Here is a 17,240-nt window from a genome sequence, read left to right as displayed (position 1 = left end):
TGGCTCTCCAACGAATGCTGAGAGAACAAAAATTAGTATCAACGCGGCGCCATGTCTGCGACCAGTGGCCCCATAGCTAAGTGTAACTTGTTGTCCAGGTGAGGTCGGTCCGCTCAGTGCGCTCACAGCCGCAGTTCCAGAAAAGCTGGGACGTCGTGGAAACGACGTCTCAACAGACGAGGGAAGCTACTTCAAAACGGCTGGTTAAATGTTGAAATTGAGACATTTTGTTTTAAGGCTAGTTTGATCACAACAAGGCGGAATCCCGGTTTGGGTCTCAGTGGTGTGTTGTGTTCGCTACTCCTGAGAAATTCTGGGAAAAAATCTCCGTTTTTGAGGATCATTTAAAGCGGACGCTGGTGAAGTAACGCCGTCTGTTATGGAACTTTCCATCACAGCTGAAAACAAGGCGTGATGCTGTTATTGTCACTCGGGGGAGATGTCCTATCCACTTTATCCTTTAAAAGGAAGGAACCGTGTGTTTAAGTAAGAAAACAATACATTTTACATGTTCTGGAACAAAACAGTCCAGAAAAACTACAGTAATTATTTGAAATGTCCTGCTTTTCTGAAAATAGTGCCTCATTACACAGAATGAAATGTCTCAGTTTTAACATTTAATCTGCTTTCTTTGTCCTCTCAAACAGAATTTAATGGACATCTTTATATGTGGTTTTTATTGGCGTTTTTTCATAATGTCCCAGCTTTTCTGGAACAGAGGTTGTGCTTATTTCTAAAGTCAAAGCGGCAGCTTCCTCCAGAGGAGTCCGCTATGCATGTGGAAAATTATTCACACTGCTTTCATCCAGCTCCAAAGACTTCTGAAAAACTTTTGATACACACTGAGAAGTCCTCGCAACTAATGTGTCCATCTCACTGTGGCTACTTTTTTTTTTTTTTTTTTTTTTTCCTTTCTGGTTCTATTTTTTTTTTTTTTGAAGTTACACTTGAAGCTCCCATGGGACATGATGCTAAGAGGAGAAACTCCTCGGTAGCAAATCAAAGAAAGATAGGGAGAAAAAGACCAGGTTGAGAGCAAGCACAGCTCGACACACTCATCCCACCTGCGTGTCCGGAGTCGCACTCCTCCAGGTCCTCGTCGTCGCTCGAGCACTCCGCCGACGAAACAATGTCGTCTGTCGTCTGCAGGGGCGAGGAGACGCACAAACACACACACACACACACACACACACACACACACACACAGAAATGTGGTTAGGTTAGCACGGCTTTGCCGTTCCATTCAAGGATATCTGGGCACACACAGAGCTCCCTGCCTGTCCTTCGGCTTCTATATATCACTGGGAGTCAATCATATTTCACAGTGTTTATCATTCCTCACTTTATGTGCTTTCCACCTCCGCAGATAATTGTTTTCCTTCACCCTCCGCGCTCTGCCTCCCATTATTTATCGCCGCTCTCCTCCTCCATCGTCCACAATCAATGGACCCACCAAGCCCACACAGATCAACGCCGTCCCGGCGCCTGATTTGTGCTAAAGGGTGCAGCGGAATGGAGGGACGGGGGGGACAGGGGGGACGGGGGGGCTCCGTAGCTACACCCGAACCCGCGATGGATTATCTGCACCCTCCAGTTTCCACAATTCTGATTTATCCCCTAACCACCCCCCCTCCCTCTTCTTCTTCCTTATTTTTGGTTGTCCCGTGGAGGACAGAGGCGGGTGGGGGAGGGAGGGGGGGGGGAGGGGGGGGGCAGTATTTCAGCCGGGCAGCCGGCGTTTATTAGAATGAATCAGCGGGGCGATAAAATAAGCCCTGTCACCGAGCAGGGTTATGAAATCAGAGCGCTGATTGAGTTTTCCAGTCCCGGCCAAGGGTGCGCGGCTCTAAATATCATTGAGTTTGACAGACTAATGAAACGCGCCCCCATGCTCGAGCTGCTGCTTTTCGGCGGGGCCGAGGGAAAGCCGTCCGCCTCAACACTCATGGCGAGAGTCCGACCGCACGCACACACAATCTGTCCAGTGTCGGGACATTTGATAATGTCTTCATGCATGTTTGTGCTTTTGTGCATAATGCGACACATCACGTACGGCACTCCATCAGGAGAGAGCCGGCAAAAAAAAAAAAAAAAAAAGTAGCACGAGGGGTGGCTCTACACTAAATAGCTGTAAAATATGGCCCCTTGGTAAACATGACATTATTTATTGAAGCCACATTACGGGCGTAAAAGTCTTGGTTATTGCTGAAAGAGGGTTATTGCTTGTTATTATGATAGCAGCAGATGTGGGAGGCAGGGACACGCGGAGGGAGATGAAAAAGCCGAGCCACTTCAAAGTCTGTTCCAGCAATTTCAGCCCCGAGACCACGGCGCCGTAGCCCAGCATCCAGTGAAAACACTGTCCGTCTCTTCTCCATTCGTTTCTCTGCGGCCGACGGCATCTCGGCGCTCGCCGGCTTTGATGCTCCGACTTCACACGGCCTCTCAGACCCATCCCGAGCTCTAAATTCCAGCCGGATTGATTTTCATTAGCGGGTCAGCAAACGCGCTCGGACAGATGTTTATCTCATTACTGACGCTGGTGAGTTTTGCTTTTAACATGACAGCTCAGACGTTCATTGAGTTATTACGACGTGTTCGGTTTGGATCAGTATGAAAAATATTTTAAAAATACATTTCTACGCTGAAATATTGTTAAATATTTCAACTTAGTGAAGGTACCTGCAAATGGTAAGGTATTACAAGGAAAAATTGCTTGTTGGTGTAAAAATTAACCATCATTTCAGCTTGTTTTCCAGTTTACTATGGTGAACTCTACCTTGCAATACTGATTTCTACCACAAGGTGATGTAGTGAGTCACAACACAAGACAAAGGAGCAGGAAGTGCTGTTCGACTGCCGGTAACATGATTTTCCGGTTTTTCTATGAAACCAGAAAGGATGTAATGAAGCCTACACTCTTAACAAGCTGACATTATCCCGACCGACTGGAAGAGTAATGAAATTAACACTTGTTTTCCTCTTTACCGGAGAGTCAACAGCTGGTGCTGCAGATGAAAACTGTTCAGGAAACGTTTCTGACAGTATTAATTGGCCGACACAACGAACACTTCAGATGAGCGTTACGCTTAAGCTGTTCTCCTTGAAGCTCTGCAACTCTTAGAAGAGGTAGAAAATAATTCCTTCTGTCTTCTGTTTAATGATGTGAAGTGTAAACTAACAATGGCTTGCTCGGTCAATTAGCCCTGTTTATCAAACCAAGATAAAGTTTTAAAGGAAGTATACCAGGAGTACGAATCAATAAAAAAAAAGTGTATTTAATGAAAACACAAGCTAAATTTTAGTTGATGATACTGTTGAGTTAATTATCCTACAACAAAAACCGGGAATTAATTGAAGCTGTCATATAGAATAAACACATATTCGGCCAAAAAAAACTGTCAGATGGAAGAAATAATTGGGGATGTAATAAAATATATGACTAAAAGAATAATTTAAAAAGTAGTTAGTGATTCAACAAACAATAAAGGATTTAGCAGAGACATAACGCTGGACAGGTTTTAACTAATTTCGGCGCAGACATGTATATTATCGTGTCAAAGCAAACAAGAAAACTGCAAAACTGATCAATCTCCCAGCTCTGAAGTTTGTCTCTGTTTATCCAATCGCACAGAATCCAGAGCTGTGGACGGCGCCGCCGAGCGTCTACAGGGGAAAAATCTTTAAGCACTTGGTCTGCTCAGTGAGGAGGAGGAGGGCCGGCTGCCTCGGCTCATGTATTGTGTAAGCTGCGTTCAGACTGAGGAGAAGAGAACGTACTCCAGTCCATGCGTTCGCCTCAAGTTGGACTGAGAATCATCTCCAAACTGGGAGCGACGGGCCGCTCTCATCTGGCCGACTTTGATTCCACTCACAGAAAGTGAAGAGGGCTTTTGAAGTGTGATGTCTGACATTTGTAGATCCACTAGATGTGCACTTGATTAATTTTTCTAAACATGAGATGTATCTCGGCCTGTCACGACGGCTCGTGCTTAGCGTGCCGTTTTTCCGCCTTTGGACTGATGCAGAAGCGAAGAACTGACAGACCGAGCTCGCAGTCTTTTCTCCGAGCGGGCCGCGGACGTCGATAACGGCATACGGCACGGCGCTGGATGCTGTAAATGCAGCGGGAAGCCGCGGAGCAGAAATGGCTTCATGCGTGTGCAGTGATGGGCGCCTACAGCTGGGTATAGCATAATGATGCGGTTGGCCAGCGGGACTACAAAAACTGATTTCACAGCTGGGGAAATCCAATTCTCTGTCTAAATCTCCATAACACAGAGTGGGATATATCTTGGCAGCAAAGTGTTTTCCCTTTTTGGTGTAATTATTCTCAACAAACGTTGTCACCGTCGTCATTTCTGAAGATTCTGGGTGGTGGGATTTGCAGGCTGGGTTTGTTTTTGTGTGTGTGCGGGGAGCTTTAATATGCGCGTGCGCGCGCCTTCTACTTTGGGCGCGCGTGCGGAGGAAAGCGCATTATTCACGACGATTTCAGTACATAAAGACGCCATGTGCATCATGCCTGATTATCCTGATTACCCTGCCTTCAAGTGACGCACGAATTCCCGACTCCACAAACAAAACGGCGCGGCCGAATCAATGGCCAGACTTCATTAAAACAGCGTTTACCTCCGGCCACTTCAGCACATCAACCGAAGGGATCCCACTGGCAATCGAAGAAGACGGGCCGCCTCTCTGGGAGACGCGTCTCGAAAACACACAGCTTTCGGGTTTTCCCCGACGACGGCGCCGACACAGACAAAATGGAGAATGTGCGAACGACGCCTCGCCGTCTTTTGTCTCCGCGAAGCTCCTCCGAATGTTTAATCAGGGATTCTGGACCGAGTGCCGTGAATCAGCCGGCAGCAATGCAAGAGAGGCCATTAACAGACGAAGATGCAATTACCTCTGCGAGTGAACGGCGTGCAAAGCTACATCACCGGTCAGGCCTGACCCGGGACTGAGCAGAGAGGACGCCAGATTGATTAACTATAAACTCCACGCTGGTGAAACCAACACTTCTTTTATTAAAAACTTTCGCACCCTTCCTGAGGTTTGGCTGTATTTATAACGGCATCAACACTTTCTCCCGATCACATCTCACTGACCTTGCTAAATGTGTGTTTGAGCTGAAATGTGTCTGAAGATGCCGGTCTGGATCTGAGGAGATGTGAGACTATTTTAATCGATGCGGCTCTCTGCGCAGGTCAGTGCAGGGCTCATGCTTTCACCAGCGCTGTATGCAAGTATAATGAGTGTTACGCGGCTTTCACTCATTTCATATTGCGCACTTAATTCCACTTTACTGGCAACGTTGCTGCTGCTGTTGTGTGCAGTGTCACCGTGTTAACACAGAGTGCATGAAACTTTAATTTGAAAACAATGTTGTGTGAATGAATGGCTGAGACTCTCTTCTCATATATTATTTAAGTGTTTTTACCTAAAACAGCTGATAAGAGCATCATATTAGACAGTATGAAGAAAAAAAGAAGACTTGTTTGCATAAAAAAAAAAATCCTTGAAAATGCCAAATGTTTCCTTTAATTTGAGCTTATCCAGAAAGGAGAAAAGAAAATGTAAGACTTGCTCCTGTTGCCTCTTCTGAGAGGGAGCAGCGTGGGATGCTACGCTCCGCTACACCAAGCAGATAAATGCAACTGGTGTCTGACAGCTTCCTGCCAGAGCCCAATAAAATTCACTTCTCAATCCAGAAAAGCTACGCTTCACACATTCTGAAGTCTCCGAGTTCGCCGCAGCCCTCCCGGTTAAAACAGGAGGCATGATACTGGACAATAAAAAAAAAAAAAAGAAAAAAGAAAGAAGCGTGAAGATCGTCTTCATCAGCCTGCTTAACTACTGGAGCGTTTCATCTATTCATGCGCCTTCAGGGACGGAGGTGCGTTCACACCATGTCTTTACACCTGTACCTAAGAATAAACATGACTCAACTGGAGCCGGAGCCATCAGGACTCGCGATGCGCGGCATATGTTCAGGCTCACGGCGCTTCTCAACAAGCCCCTGCTTAGAGGAAATGCTGATAATGAGGGTCCACTTATAAATAGAAAAACTGCATCAGTTGATTTTAAAGCTGTGATTTTGACTTCATGAAACATTTAGATGCATTAGTGAGAAGAGGGAACTTGCTAATTTAGATTAAAGAGGACACTTCTTGAGGGAAATGTTTGTGGTTTTGTGAAGATTTCAGCCGCATTAATGTTTAATTTCAAATAAAACTGCAACACTCCTGCCGTTTCTGCCACCGCTGTTGTTACTGTCCATCTATTTGAGCATGTGCTGAACTATTTCCTGCAGCAGCGGCCAACAACAAATCATGAGACTGATTTTCTCTCTAGCTATTGAAGTATAGCTCTTAGGACGGTGGGATGTTTTGGTTTGTCAGTATGAGTGTTCACATCTTCCCTGCATCCCATCAAAAAACTGGAGATGTGTGAGACGACCACTAAAAATCTTTCGCTTGAGTTTGTGAGAACGTGAAATCTTGATAACTTGTCAGGTAAAAAACCTGCAAAGTTCTCCATTCAATGAAAGAGATGCAGAATTACTTCTAAATTCCTTGAAATATTTCACTTGAATACACTGAAAATAGTTCAGCGCCTGTGTAAACTCTATAATTTAACCGTGACTGGAAGATAAGAGTGTGTGTTCGGTATGTAATCTAATCGTGACAAATATTAATACGGTCAGAGCGGCTAATTTGCTGAGCGTTTCACCGAGTTCTCACAATGAAAGGAACGTCTTCAACTTATGAACCGAGCGCTGTACGCCTGTACGTCAGGGTCATACTAATTACCCGGGGAATGTTTCTACTTTGAAAGAGACTCATCAAATGCGCGGACGGCAACAGGAGCAGCTGCCGCCTCTGCCGCCGCCGCTCCGGCGGGATGTTCCGCCGAGCATGACGGTGATTTGATCGGTCACATCAAAGCGACGGCTTGTGCAGCGGCAGGGGGAAAAGAAAGACATAATGTACTCGACCGCTGCCGACGCCGCTCCCCTGGGTCAGCAGCAGCGGTGCAGAGGCTAAAACTCAGCCGCGGCCCCCGGGTTACAAACATGACATGAAATACGAGCAGGAACGGCGCCGTATCTCCGAGAGGCGCCAGGAATCCAGGCACACATGCTTTAAGTACAGTACGCCGAGTCGTACGTCCGTGGGCGCTGAGTCACAGCGGGGGGGGTTGCGGGAGCGTCGCCCCTGAACGCACCACGGTCTCATCATAACAAATGACCTTCATGTGTTTTAGCGCCCAGAGGCTGAGCGAAACGCTGAGAAGCCAAGCCTTCAGAGAATAAGGAGCGCTACGGAGCCGCCATCAAAGCCAGTTTGGTTTATTTACAAAGCCGGAGGGCCCGAGAGCCAAACCTCACTTTTTCCTGTTGGCTTTTTTTTTTTTTTCCAACTGTTGGTAATAAACTCCCAACAAAATCAATTTTCCTCAAGCGCCGCATCCTGGCAGTCAGTGGCCACGGCCAGATATCTGAGCTTGGAGTTCAAAGGGCCGACATTGAGGCAAGGACGAGTCAAAGACGCACAATTCACAACAATTTCCTTCTGCCCGGCAGCGCTGCGCGGTCACCTTGCACACACATGTGAAGAGTCACCGCTGACTATTTTTCAAGTTGAAAAATGGCTTCTGAAAGCGACAGAAATCCGAGGTCGCGCCGACTCCCGTCTCTTCTTTCTCGCTATCTCACGAGTCTGCGGCTCATCCACTTCGCCGGGCCCTCGCGCCAAAAATAAGATAGTCATCTCCAAGGCGGAAGCTTTGGAGATGACTTTCTATTGACGGCTGCCTGATGCCCGTGCTATCATGTCCGATCTGGGCTTTGACGGGCCGACAAGGGAGATTCTTGTATTACAAGGGGAATCAATGGCGCGAGGACATATCCCTATCAATAGGCTGCCACAACTCTTTTTGCCGGGTGCCAGATAGGATGTTTTATCTGAACGGCGGAGCAGAAGTCTGTTAAAAATAACACAGAGCCGTGATTCTGATCGGCCGTCTTATCGCGAGGTTCCATCTTCATCAGGAGAAGCGGAGTCGGTTCAAGAAGGCGCCGAGTCCCGCCGTCCTTCAACGCCGTGTATGAATTACAACAAAATGAGCTGCAGAATTAGCTGCTGGGGCCAAAGCAACGTGCTAAATGACTCCTGAGATCAAATATTGATATTTTGAATGAGCGCCCTCGGTGGGGCTTCCTTACTGCCCTCCTGGAGTCAGCAGTTTTTTTTTTTTTTCTTCAGGTTTATGGAGGAACGGAGAAGCAGAGCAGAGGCAAGACAAAAAAAAAAAGAAGAAAAAAACTAAAAGAAAATGCGTTTAATTTGTCCACCATCACCGCGGCGTGTTGGTTTCAGCTGAATGGGTTATGTGCCGAGTATTTCTCTTTTTCTCAAGGACCTGCCTTTGTACACGGAGCGGCGAGGGTTGCTGGCTCACAGCAAACTCTAATTGCCCCGAGGCCGTGGGCAGCCACTTTCAAACAGGGTCATTCATCTTCCCACGGAAAAAAAAAGGAAATGGTCTTTGGCCCTGATCCTTAATCACCCCCCCTCCCCTTTGCCGCAACGCACAAGGTCATCGGGGGAAACCCGGCGAGGAACGCGCAGGTGCGTGGCGTCTGACGGCGGAGGGAGGAGCCGAGGAGGACCTGTGGTGCGAAACGGTGGCGGTGGCGGCGATGGTCTCTACGCTTCTTTCTCCCTTCAAACGGGAGTTTGTGTGACGCTGAGCGCTGTGACTGAAGAGAAACCACGGAGGGCGGCGAGAGCACGGCGGAGGAGGAGGAGGAGGCGGCGGCCAGGGGGTCAAGACCGGAGCAAAATGGAAATGGCTGCCTTTCAGCGACGCTCGTGAGACGCTGGCGTCTCAGCGCAGCCGAGGCTTGGAAACCAGGGAGGAGGAAATATAATGTGAAAAAAAAAAAAACAGTTATAACAAGATTACTGAACTCGGAATGCCTCAATCTGTTCAACAAAGCCGATTAGCGCGGACTCTTTGAGGTTGATTTTACCGCCTCTAACCGTGCAAAAATATGTGGAAATACGTCAAACGTGGAAGCTGCGGAATCAACACATGAATATATTTCACTAGAAATTATAGAGAGGCGTGCTGCACGCCGGCTAAATGCAAGACAGTCCTCGTCTTTCTTTTTCTTTTTCTTTTTTTTTTAACGTCAGGGATGTTCAGTCAAGAAACCAGATGACTCTGATGAATGAAAATCAATCTTCAATGTCAAGCCGGTCTTGATGCCCTTTTGATCCAAATGATGAATTGTTTTTCAACCTTGTGGCGTCATTGTGTTGCTCGATCGTGACTGAAGACACTGTGGCACATTCAACATTTCCAGTGCGCTGCCTCCATTCAACAACCTTCTTCTGCTACCTTGACGTGCTCAACCCATTCCACGTTTCATGTTTTTTTGCAATTTTTGCCATTACGCAGCAATATTTTGATGACGATTTTCCACAGAAACAGCAGAAAATGATGCAGTCTCGAACCAAAGCAGCTCATGTGGTTCTGAATCTTGACCAACAGACATGTTATCTCTTATCCATAAGTCCAAGCGTACGACTGGCTGCTGCTTTCGCTCTCAAATCATTAGGACGCAATGATGTGTGGGTCTAACAGAGGACTTGCAGGGTAATAAACGTCACAGTGGGAGTTAATGGAAATCATTGTGACCATTCAGTGTGAAAGTGTGTTTGATTTTTTTTTTTTTTAGGGTGTTTTTACGGCTCGGATTGAACCAGCATTTCATTTCAGGAATATACAGGTCTTCCAAAAAACTCCATAACAGCTTTGAATTAAAGAATATGAAGATAAATGAAACACCTATCAGGAAGTGTTGATAATTGTCAAGCAAAAACTAATTTTCCAATCTCAATTCAGGCTTGTAGCATAATTTATTTCAGCTTTCGGTTCATTTTGCTTGTAACTAGTCAATCCATGTTGAGTTTTGAATATTTATTTTTTTAAAAAAAGGTTGAAACTAGTCCTCACAACCGCTCCACACCAGAGCTGACACATTCAGTCACATTCTATGATACAAAAACATCAATTATTCATGGCAGGAAAGACAGATCCACTGACTTTTGCCATTTCTCTGACTGCATAAACTGATTATCACTGCTGTTGCAGGCCAAGTTATTTTCTGAATTTTAAGTTCACTTTACTCACACTGGGCTTGAATCCAAGACGATCTCTTTATGTGTGTGTGTGTGTGTGTGAGAGCGAGCTCTACACTGAGATACTTTAAAAGCAACGCATCTGTATTTGTGTCAGATTTCGGGCGCCCTGCTGGAATTTAAAGAGCTGCCCGATGTGCTCCAGTTTTTTTTTTTTTTTTTTTTTTTTTTTTGCAGCCCTACATTGATTCGAACCTGCTTTATTATTTCATCCTTCATACATTTATACATTCCCATGTTTCATGCCTGCTGCTCGCCGGCTCTGAACATCCACTATCTCGTCCAACGCCTCTTGTCTTCATTGTGAATTGATGCGGTCTGTGCTTGATGTCCTCTCGAGTTCCGCGCTCTAAAGTCATCAATATACATATTTTACAAGGGCCTGAATTAATATGATCACACGTCACTGAACTTGTGGAAACATTTCTTTTAAGTTGACTATGGCATTTTGAAAATGTACCCGATGCAAAATAAGCAAGTCAACACTGTTGAATGAACGACTGGAGCTAATAAATAACAGATTTTGAGACAAAGTGTCTCATAAATAAACCTCGGATGACTAATTACAAGGAGACCATCAATAAGGAAGATGATATGTCCAGTTGGGAGAGTTATTGGCTTTCTATTGAAAATGTGTTAAGTCTGAAAGAAGCACATGAAATTGGACCTTGCTCTATTTTTCCTTGAGGACCACAACTTGATCTTTCCTTTTCAGCCTGTTTCAATATGGCATTATTTCCACCAGTCAACGGCCATTACGACTTCAAGCGTGTAATACCAAATCGATGGAGGCGCCATATAACGGCAGCGCTACGTGGTCCCAGTATTACCCAGCGGGCTCCCATTTTGGACTCATCTGCTAATAGGCACAAACCAAATTAATTATTGGATTTAGTCTCTTTTCAGAAGATTAAAGTAATCAGTAACCAATGGAGAAATGACTTAAAACGTATGCCGTCGGAGCCGTCGACGTCGCTGCGCATGTAAGAACGACGAGCCGCGCAGACACACAAATCCTCACAATTATCCCCTGCTCATTACCATTAGAAGCAACAGGCTTCAAGAGAAGTCTGCGCCGAACCTCGGCGGACAGCAGCGGGAAACATTGCTGGGCTTTGCTAACAGCTCAGCCGAGCAATGAAACAGAACACATTATTGCCGGGGAACATCAAAGGCTCGGCCCGTTGTGATACATATTTAATTAAATCCTATCGACTCCGGCAGACGCACGGTGCATGCACACAGTAATGCATGTATAGATCTCCGAACGTCCCCAGAAAGATGCGGTTTCGCTCGCGCTCTCATGAATTCACACTCTCTCTGTGAAGCTGTACGCGGCTAGCGGTGCTGCGGAAAACTCTTGATCAGTGGGAATGGTAACGAAGGAGAGGATCAGCGGGAGACGAAGTGATGCGTGCGCTTATCAGGATATCTGCTCTCTTCAGCTTAATGCAGAGAGAAGAGGGTTCGGCTTCCAGTGCGGTCCTGCAGAAACTTCCACGAGTTCATGTGGAGGAAAACTGCAAACACAAGATGAACTTTTAGAATAGGTTTGTTCCCAAAAATGTGTCAAAAAAAAAAAAAAGAAGAAAGAAGAAAAGTTAATTAAACAGCAGCTAGAATGTGAGATCTCAACCTCACAGTTTTTTTTTTTTCTTGTTGAAAAAATGGCAGTGCAGAGGATTTAATAGCAGCTGTTCTACTTTGATAATCCAAGGAAGTCTTCTGGCTTGTGCTCGGGGAGAGATGACATCTGTACTCTCTGAGGAAGAATATCGAACTGACATGTGAAGCCGAGAATAACGTCAGAATCTTTCTTTTTTTTTTTTTTTCACCAAAATCCATGATAGTGAATCATTTAAATGCATTTCAGTCCAGCAAAAGGTGATGGTGTTTGCTGGTTTGAATAGGTTGATGCAGGATTCTCGAATGATATGGATGCACGCTTCGAGAGTGGCGGACATGTTCCAGATGTGTCAGCAGATACACAGAATAAAAAAAGATGGCATTATTGTACAAAAAGGGGAAAAAAATCAATTTCTGATAACATGATGTTATCTGTATGTAGATAAACACGTGAATGCAGACTTGAACGCATGCGTACACACACGCACACAATAATATATATCCAAGTAAACACACACTCATCGAGACAAACACACACATAACAGACATGTCGAGTTCAATACGTCTGAAGCGGGGTTGGAAAAACTAAAATTTGTTCAATCCTACCTCTTCTCCAATATTCAAAAATGAAATTGTATAATTCCCCTGCTCCCTGAATACATTACAAAATATATAGGATGTTCTATGAAGTATGATTTTAAAACTTAAAAAGGTGGTAGGAATCTTAAAAAAAATCTTTACTTCTTCCTACTCCTTTTTTCAAACTATGTTGTTGTTTTTCTCTTTTTTCTTTGATTTGCACTAACTTTTTTTAATCATTATTTTTTCTTCTGTATGTACAAATTAGCTACATACGTTTATACAGGTTCGAAAAATTAATAAATTCATTCATTCATTCATTCAGAGTTATATATTTACTTTGTGGCTTGTGATGTGGGGTTTTCACCCTGTCGTACATGACATGTTTTAACCAGCATGAGGTGAGCAGCCAGAGCGTGTTCTGATGTCCTGCTGGTCATTTCTGAAACAAACTGCACCCAGTCTGAGTGTGTGTGTGTGTGTGTGTGTGTGTGTGTGTGTTGATCTAGCACTGATGCAGTTTGCCTGCCTCTCGGTGTGTGAGTGCCCCGCCGTGACAGTGGCGGCTGACAAGACAGGTTTACACACAAGCATTCCCGGAGGATCTAGATAAGCTGTGTTGGGAGGCACGGGAGGGGGACATCCATTATAAAACCCCCCGTGGTCCCAAAACCCCCGGAGCTAGCCGGTGGTTCTCACACACCGAGTGACAAACTGCCCCCCACACACACACACACACACACACAAACACACACATATACACACCTAAACACACTCTCACAAAGTGCACGCGAGAACAGAAGCGATCTGCAGATGTGAAATTGCAAATGTGTGCGTGTTCACACAGAGAAGTGTAATGGAAACATCCTCGAAACGCAAGCGAAATGAAAAATTCATCACAAACAGATGCTGCGTACGCGCAGCCCTGAGACGGAGATGATGGACGAATCGTGACAGTGATGGGATTATCTGAACGTCGGCCGAGAGGCTGCACTGTTTGGGCCGGGATTGGATCTGGACTCTTTTGTCCTCCCCGTCTCCGGTATAGCCACTTTCTTCATTTTTACTGTCAGCGTGTCACTGTGTATAAATATGAGACACGCAGTATTGGAGCATGATTGTTTTGTAAACCGGCTATTCTGTCAGAGTCTGAGTAGAACTTAATACTGTTTACGTTTGCAGCTCCGGCTGGCAGTGCAAAATGAATATTACAAGAAAATGTTCTGTATGAAGAATAAACAAACGGTGCAAATTAGACGTGAGGGATCGGGGTGTTGCTGCATCACAACCATAATGTGGAGAGCGTTTCTGGGCGGTGGGGGGGGGGGCTCCTGATGCAGGTCCTTCTGGAGACTGCCTCAGTGCAGCAGCAGGTCAGGAGGCTCTCTGCAGTCTGCTGATAATCTAATATCTCACTAATCAGCAGAAGATGAGCGGCGGTGATGACGTCTTTCATCTTCATTGCAGTCGCAGCTTTTATCTCCCCTCTGCTGTCGTTCTCACCTTGGAAAGACGCCGGCAGGTCCGTTACCGTCTCGTTGTCGATCTTCAGTTGTTAAGAGCGATAGGCTGGCTGAACTTACCGCAACCCGTGATTGTTTTCTATTTTCTTCCCTCTGTGATATAAAAACACCTCTATTGATGTTTTTACCAGAGCCTTAAAGATGTCGAAGGCCTGGCAGAAACCCTGAGAATGATGCAGTTTTCCTGTCGAGCCAGTAGTTGGTGCTGTAGGCTGTTTTTGTAGTGAAAACACTCATGTTTGCAAATTTTGTAATGAAAGATTTCCGACCCATCTCCATTTTACGATGCCTGCTGTCGATGACAATTAAAAGATCCCCCTACAAAACCGTCTCGGAGTGTGTTTCCACTCTTGCATTGAGCTGCACACACACCAGCAGGGTCCGCATCGGTTTGTTATCTCTTAATGGGGACCCCGCTGAGCAGCCAGCAGACCACCAGCATTCATCTCTAGGAATTCAACGCAGAGCCGGGGTGCTTGGCAGGGCAGCCGGAGGAAGACTCGGGCGGAGGGATACGGCCAAGAAAAAGCAAGGGAGAGGAGGAATGAAAGAGAAGCGTCACGAGAAACACCGACATTGTGAAGGAAGGTGATCACAGAGACTAACTGAGGAGAGGAGCCGACCGACAGCAGGTGGAGGAGTGGAGCACATCTGCTCTCTCTCACACACACACACTCACACACACCTGTGCGCTCTCTCGCGGATGAACACACTCATCAAACCACTGTTGAGGTGCCGCGCGGCGCCGTCCTCAACCGTCTCATCAAGACGGAATAAATCAGCGATTATCATATATCCCCAGGCGTTAGGCAGCATCGCTGGAATCCTCTCTCCCGTCTGAACTTTCCAGAAACTACTTGACACCTTCGACGCGAGAAACGGCAGCGTGGCGAGGAGGAATCCAATGCAGTTCCAACACGACGCTCCTGTCATCATCAAATGTGTATCCATGCGCATTGACACAATATTATTTGTGGCTTCTCAGCGAGAAAAAAAAAAAAAAAAGCCCAATTAAAGCTCCAACAATTTACCTCTCATTTTCCCGTCTCCTGAGCACGGGCCCAGTTGAAGATGATGGACGCGAGCAATTTCTTTAACACGGCAACCATGCAAATCACTTTCCAGTGTCTCTCCCTGAGCTGTTTTCCCCCACGGTAGTGGAGATTGCAGCCTCCCCCCGTCCTAATTGTTCGCAAACATCTCACGCCAGCAGCACCGGCTAATTGAGAAGGAGAGACGCCGACCTCCCATGATAGAGAGCCGTGCATAAAGCGAGTATTCCCAAAATGGCTATTCACGCATGAGGCCTGCGGGCAGAAAATCCTCTTTGGTTTGACCAGAATCCCGCGGAGCTGAAGGGCTTAGGTGGCTGCTGAACAAGTTATAATTGTTTCTCTTCGCTGAGGTTTTTCCTCTTTTTTTTCCAAAGGAAGCTCGCTGCTGTTGCTCTTGTGTTCAGGGACCTTCCAAATATTCCACGCTTCTACCCTCAGCTCATGTAAATCAGTCATTACCTGGACTTGCTACTGCCGCATCTTGCCAACGAGTGGCATGCAAAATAGCAGTGTTTCAGAAAAGTCGCATTTTAAACTGTGTATACAGAGACAACATTCTAAATAAGTGCTGTTTTCACTTGTTTGCATGGAAATGGAGTGAGAATGTTTTCAAAAGCACAATTTGTTACGCAACGTTACCGGTGAGGTGAAAACGAATGTGATGTAAAATATGTTGTTGATACTTTCATTTGATTTTGGTCACAGAACATAGACGACAGCCAGAAATAGACAACAAAGTGGATTGGTTCGTGACTCATCGTCCTTTCTGCTCATGTGGAAGTGCTTTATTTACCTCGTTTATTCATGGTGTGTGTGTGTGAAACTCAAGGGAAATGGTTGTTTATTCCCTTACGGGACGAATTGGGAGTGTTATTAGCAATGGATCCTAAATTATCCACGGATATGAAAAGGAGAAGAAGATTTGGAATGACAGCGAAAACCTAAAATGTAAATGTTTTTTGTGTTTCCAAATAAATAGGAATGATTAGGAAAAAAAAACCCAAAGATCTTACAGCCATAATTAAACAAGTACATGCATTTTTTGCTTTCGGCGACGGAGGCGGAAATTCCTCATCAGTCTGCATCCACAGACTTTCTCATCAGCACCAACCCTAAAAAAGAATCACCCCCAGAAAACTTTTCTATATCACGCTCCTGAAAAACACATGTAGTAATATTGGCGAAGACCTGGAAACGGGCCTGAACCGATGTGTAAAATGGAAGTTGTTTACTGTTAATGCGGGGATCATCCACAGCTCCCCTGACTGGATTCTACCGCTGCAGGCTATCAGCAGAATTTTAATTATGTGTTGCATAACTGCCAGGATAAATGTCGATCCATTTCATTTTCAATACGAACCACTTATGAACACTGGAGCTCAGACAGCCGACAGCGCTGATGTCGAACTCGCTTTTCGCTTTCTTTGGCGAAAAACAGACTTTAACTGGACCAAAATGCTGCCTAAAGTAAACAAGTTCATAAAAAAAGATAACATTTGTTCATTTATTCTTGTTTAGATATATCGACTATTGCGTTAATCCTTTTTGTAGGCCTTGTTCACGTCTCTCACCAAGTCAATAAGGAGCTAATTAATATTTATGATGGTGGTATGGGGGGAGGCGGGGTGGAGAGTCTTCCCAGGCAGCCTGAAACGTGTTCCCGGTGAACTCAGCCTCACTGAGTGGACGTCCACATCTCAAAGTGCAACAAGTACAACACGGTTCTCCCATTATGTTAACACGCCCGTGCACATGCATCGCCACGGCTCGACACACTGCGCTCAGAAAAGACGAGCGCAGTCAGCTAACGCTAATGTGTTTAGCATTAGTCACCCTCGTCGGCGGCACACGATCAAAGAAAAGCTCCGGCTTCCTCAACGGATGAAACACGGGATGAGTTTGTTTTCGGCTGCAAGACATGGAGTCACGTACAGAAACGGAGCCGACAGGTCCGACGCCAGGTCTCAGATCGTTTAGAACATTGGGGCCACAGATGACGTGGCGGAAACCCAATTTAAATTCATGCTGCGGCTCCGTGGCTGATGAATCTTTTCCACCTGAGCGCCCCTTCTCTAATGCATGGGCTCCGTGCACGAGTGTCACCTGGAGGCCTCCCTGTATCCACGTTTATGCCACTCACTTTACACACGGATGCAAAGTGGGGTCAGTATTGTAGTCTGCATGAGAAGCAGGTATGGATATATAGAGTATACCTTCTATGAGGATTACAGTACAAACTGTAA

The 17,240-nt window shown here is 45.7% G+C and overlaps 1 protein-coding gene across 1 annotated transcript in view; it reads right to left on the bottom strand.

The window, feature by feature from the left end:
- nrxn3b (neurexin 3b) overlaps positions 1-17,240 on the bottom strand; it is a 322,512-nt gene that overhangs the window by 11,627 nt on the left and 293,645 nt on the right. The window contains exon 24 of the mRNA XM_030109917.1: positions 1,065-1,143. Within this exon, the coding sequence (XP_029965777.1) occupies positions 1,065-1,143 (79 nt within the window). The remainder of the gene's footprint in view (positions 1-1,064; positions 1,144-17,240) is intronic.

This window comes from Salarias fasciatus, chromosome 15 (genome assembly GCF_902148845.1).
Source record: "Salarias fasciatus chromosome 15, fSalaFa1.1, whole genome shotgun sequence".
Lineage (NCBI taxonomy): Eukaryota > Metazoa > Chordata > Actinopteri > Blenniiformes > Blenniidae > Salarias > Salarias fasciatus.
The sequence above is the reverse complement of the archived record's forward strand: the minus strand, read 5'-3'. Positions and strand labels throughout refer to the sequence as shown.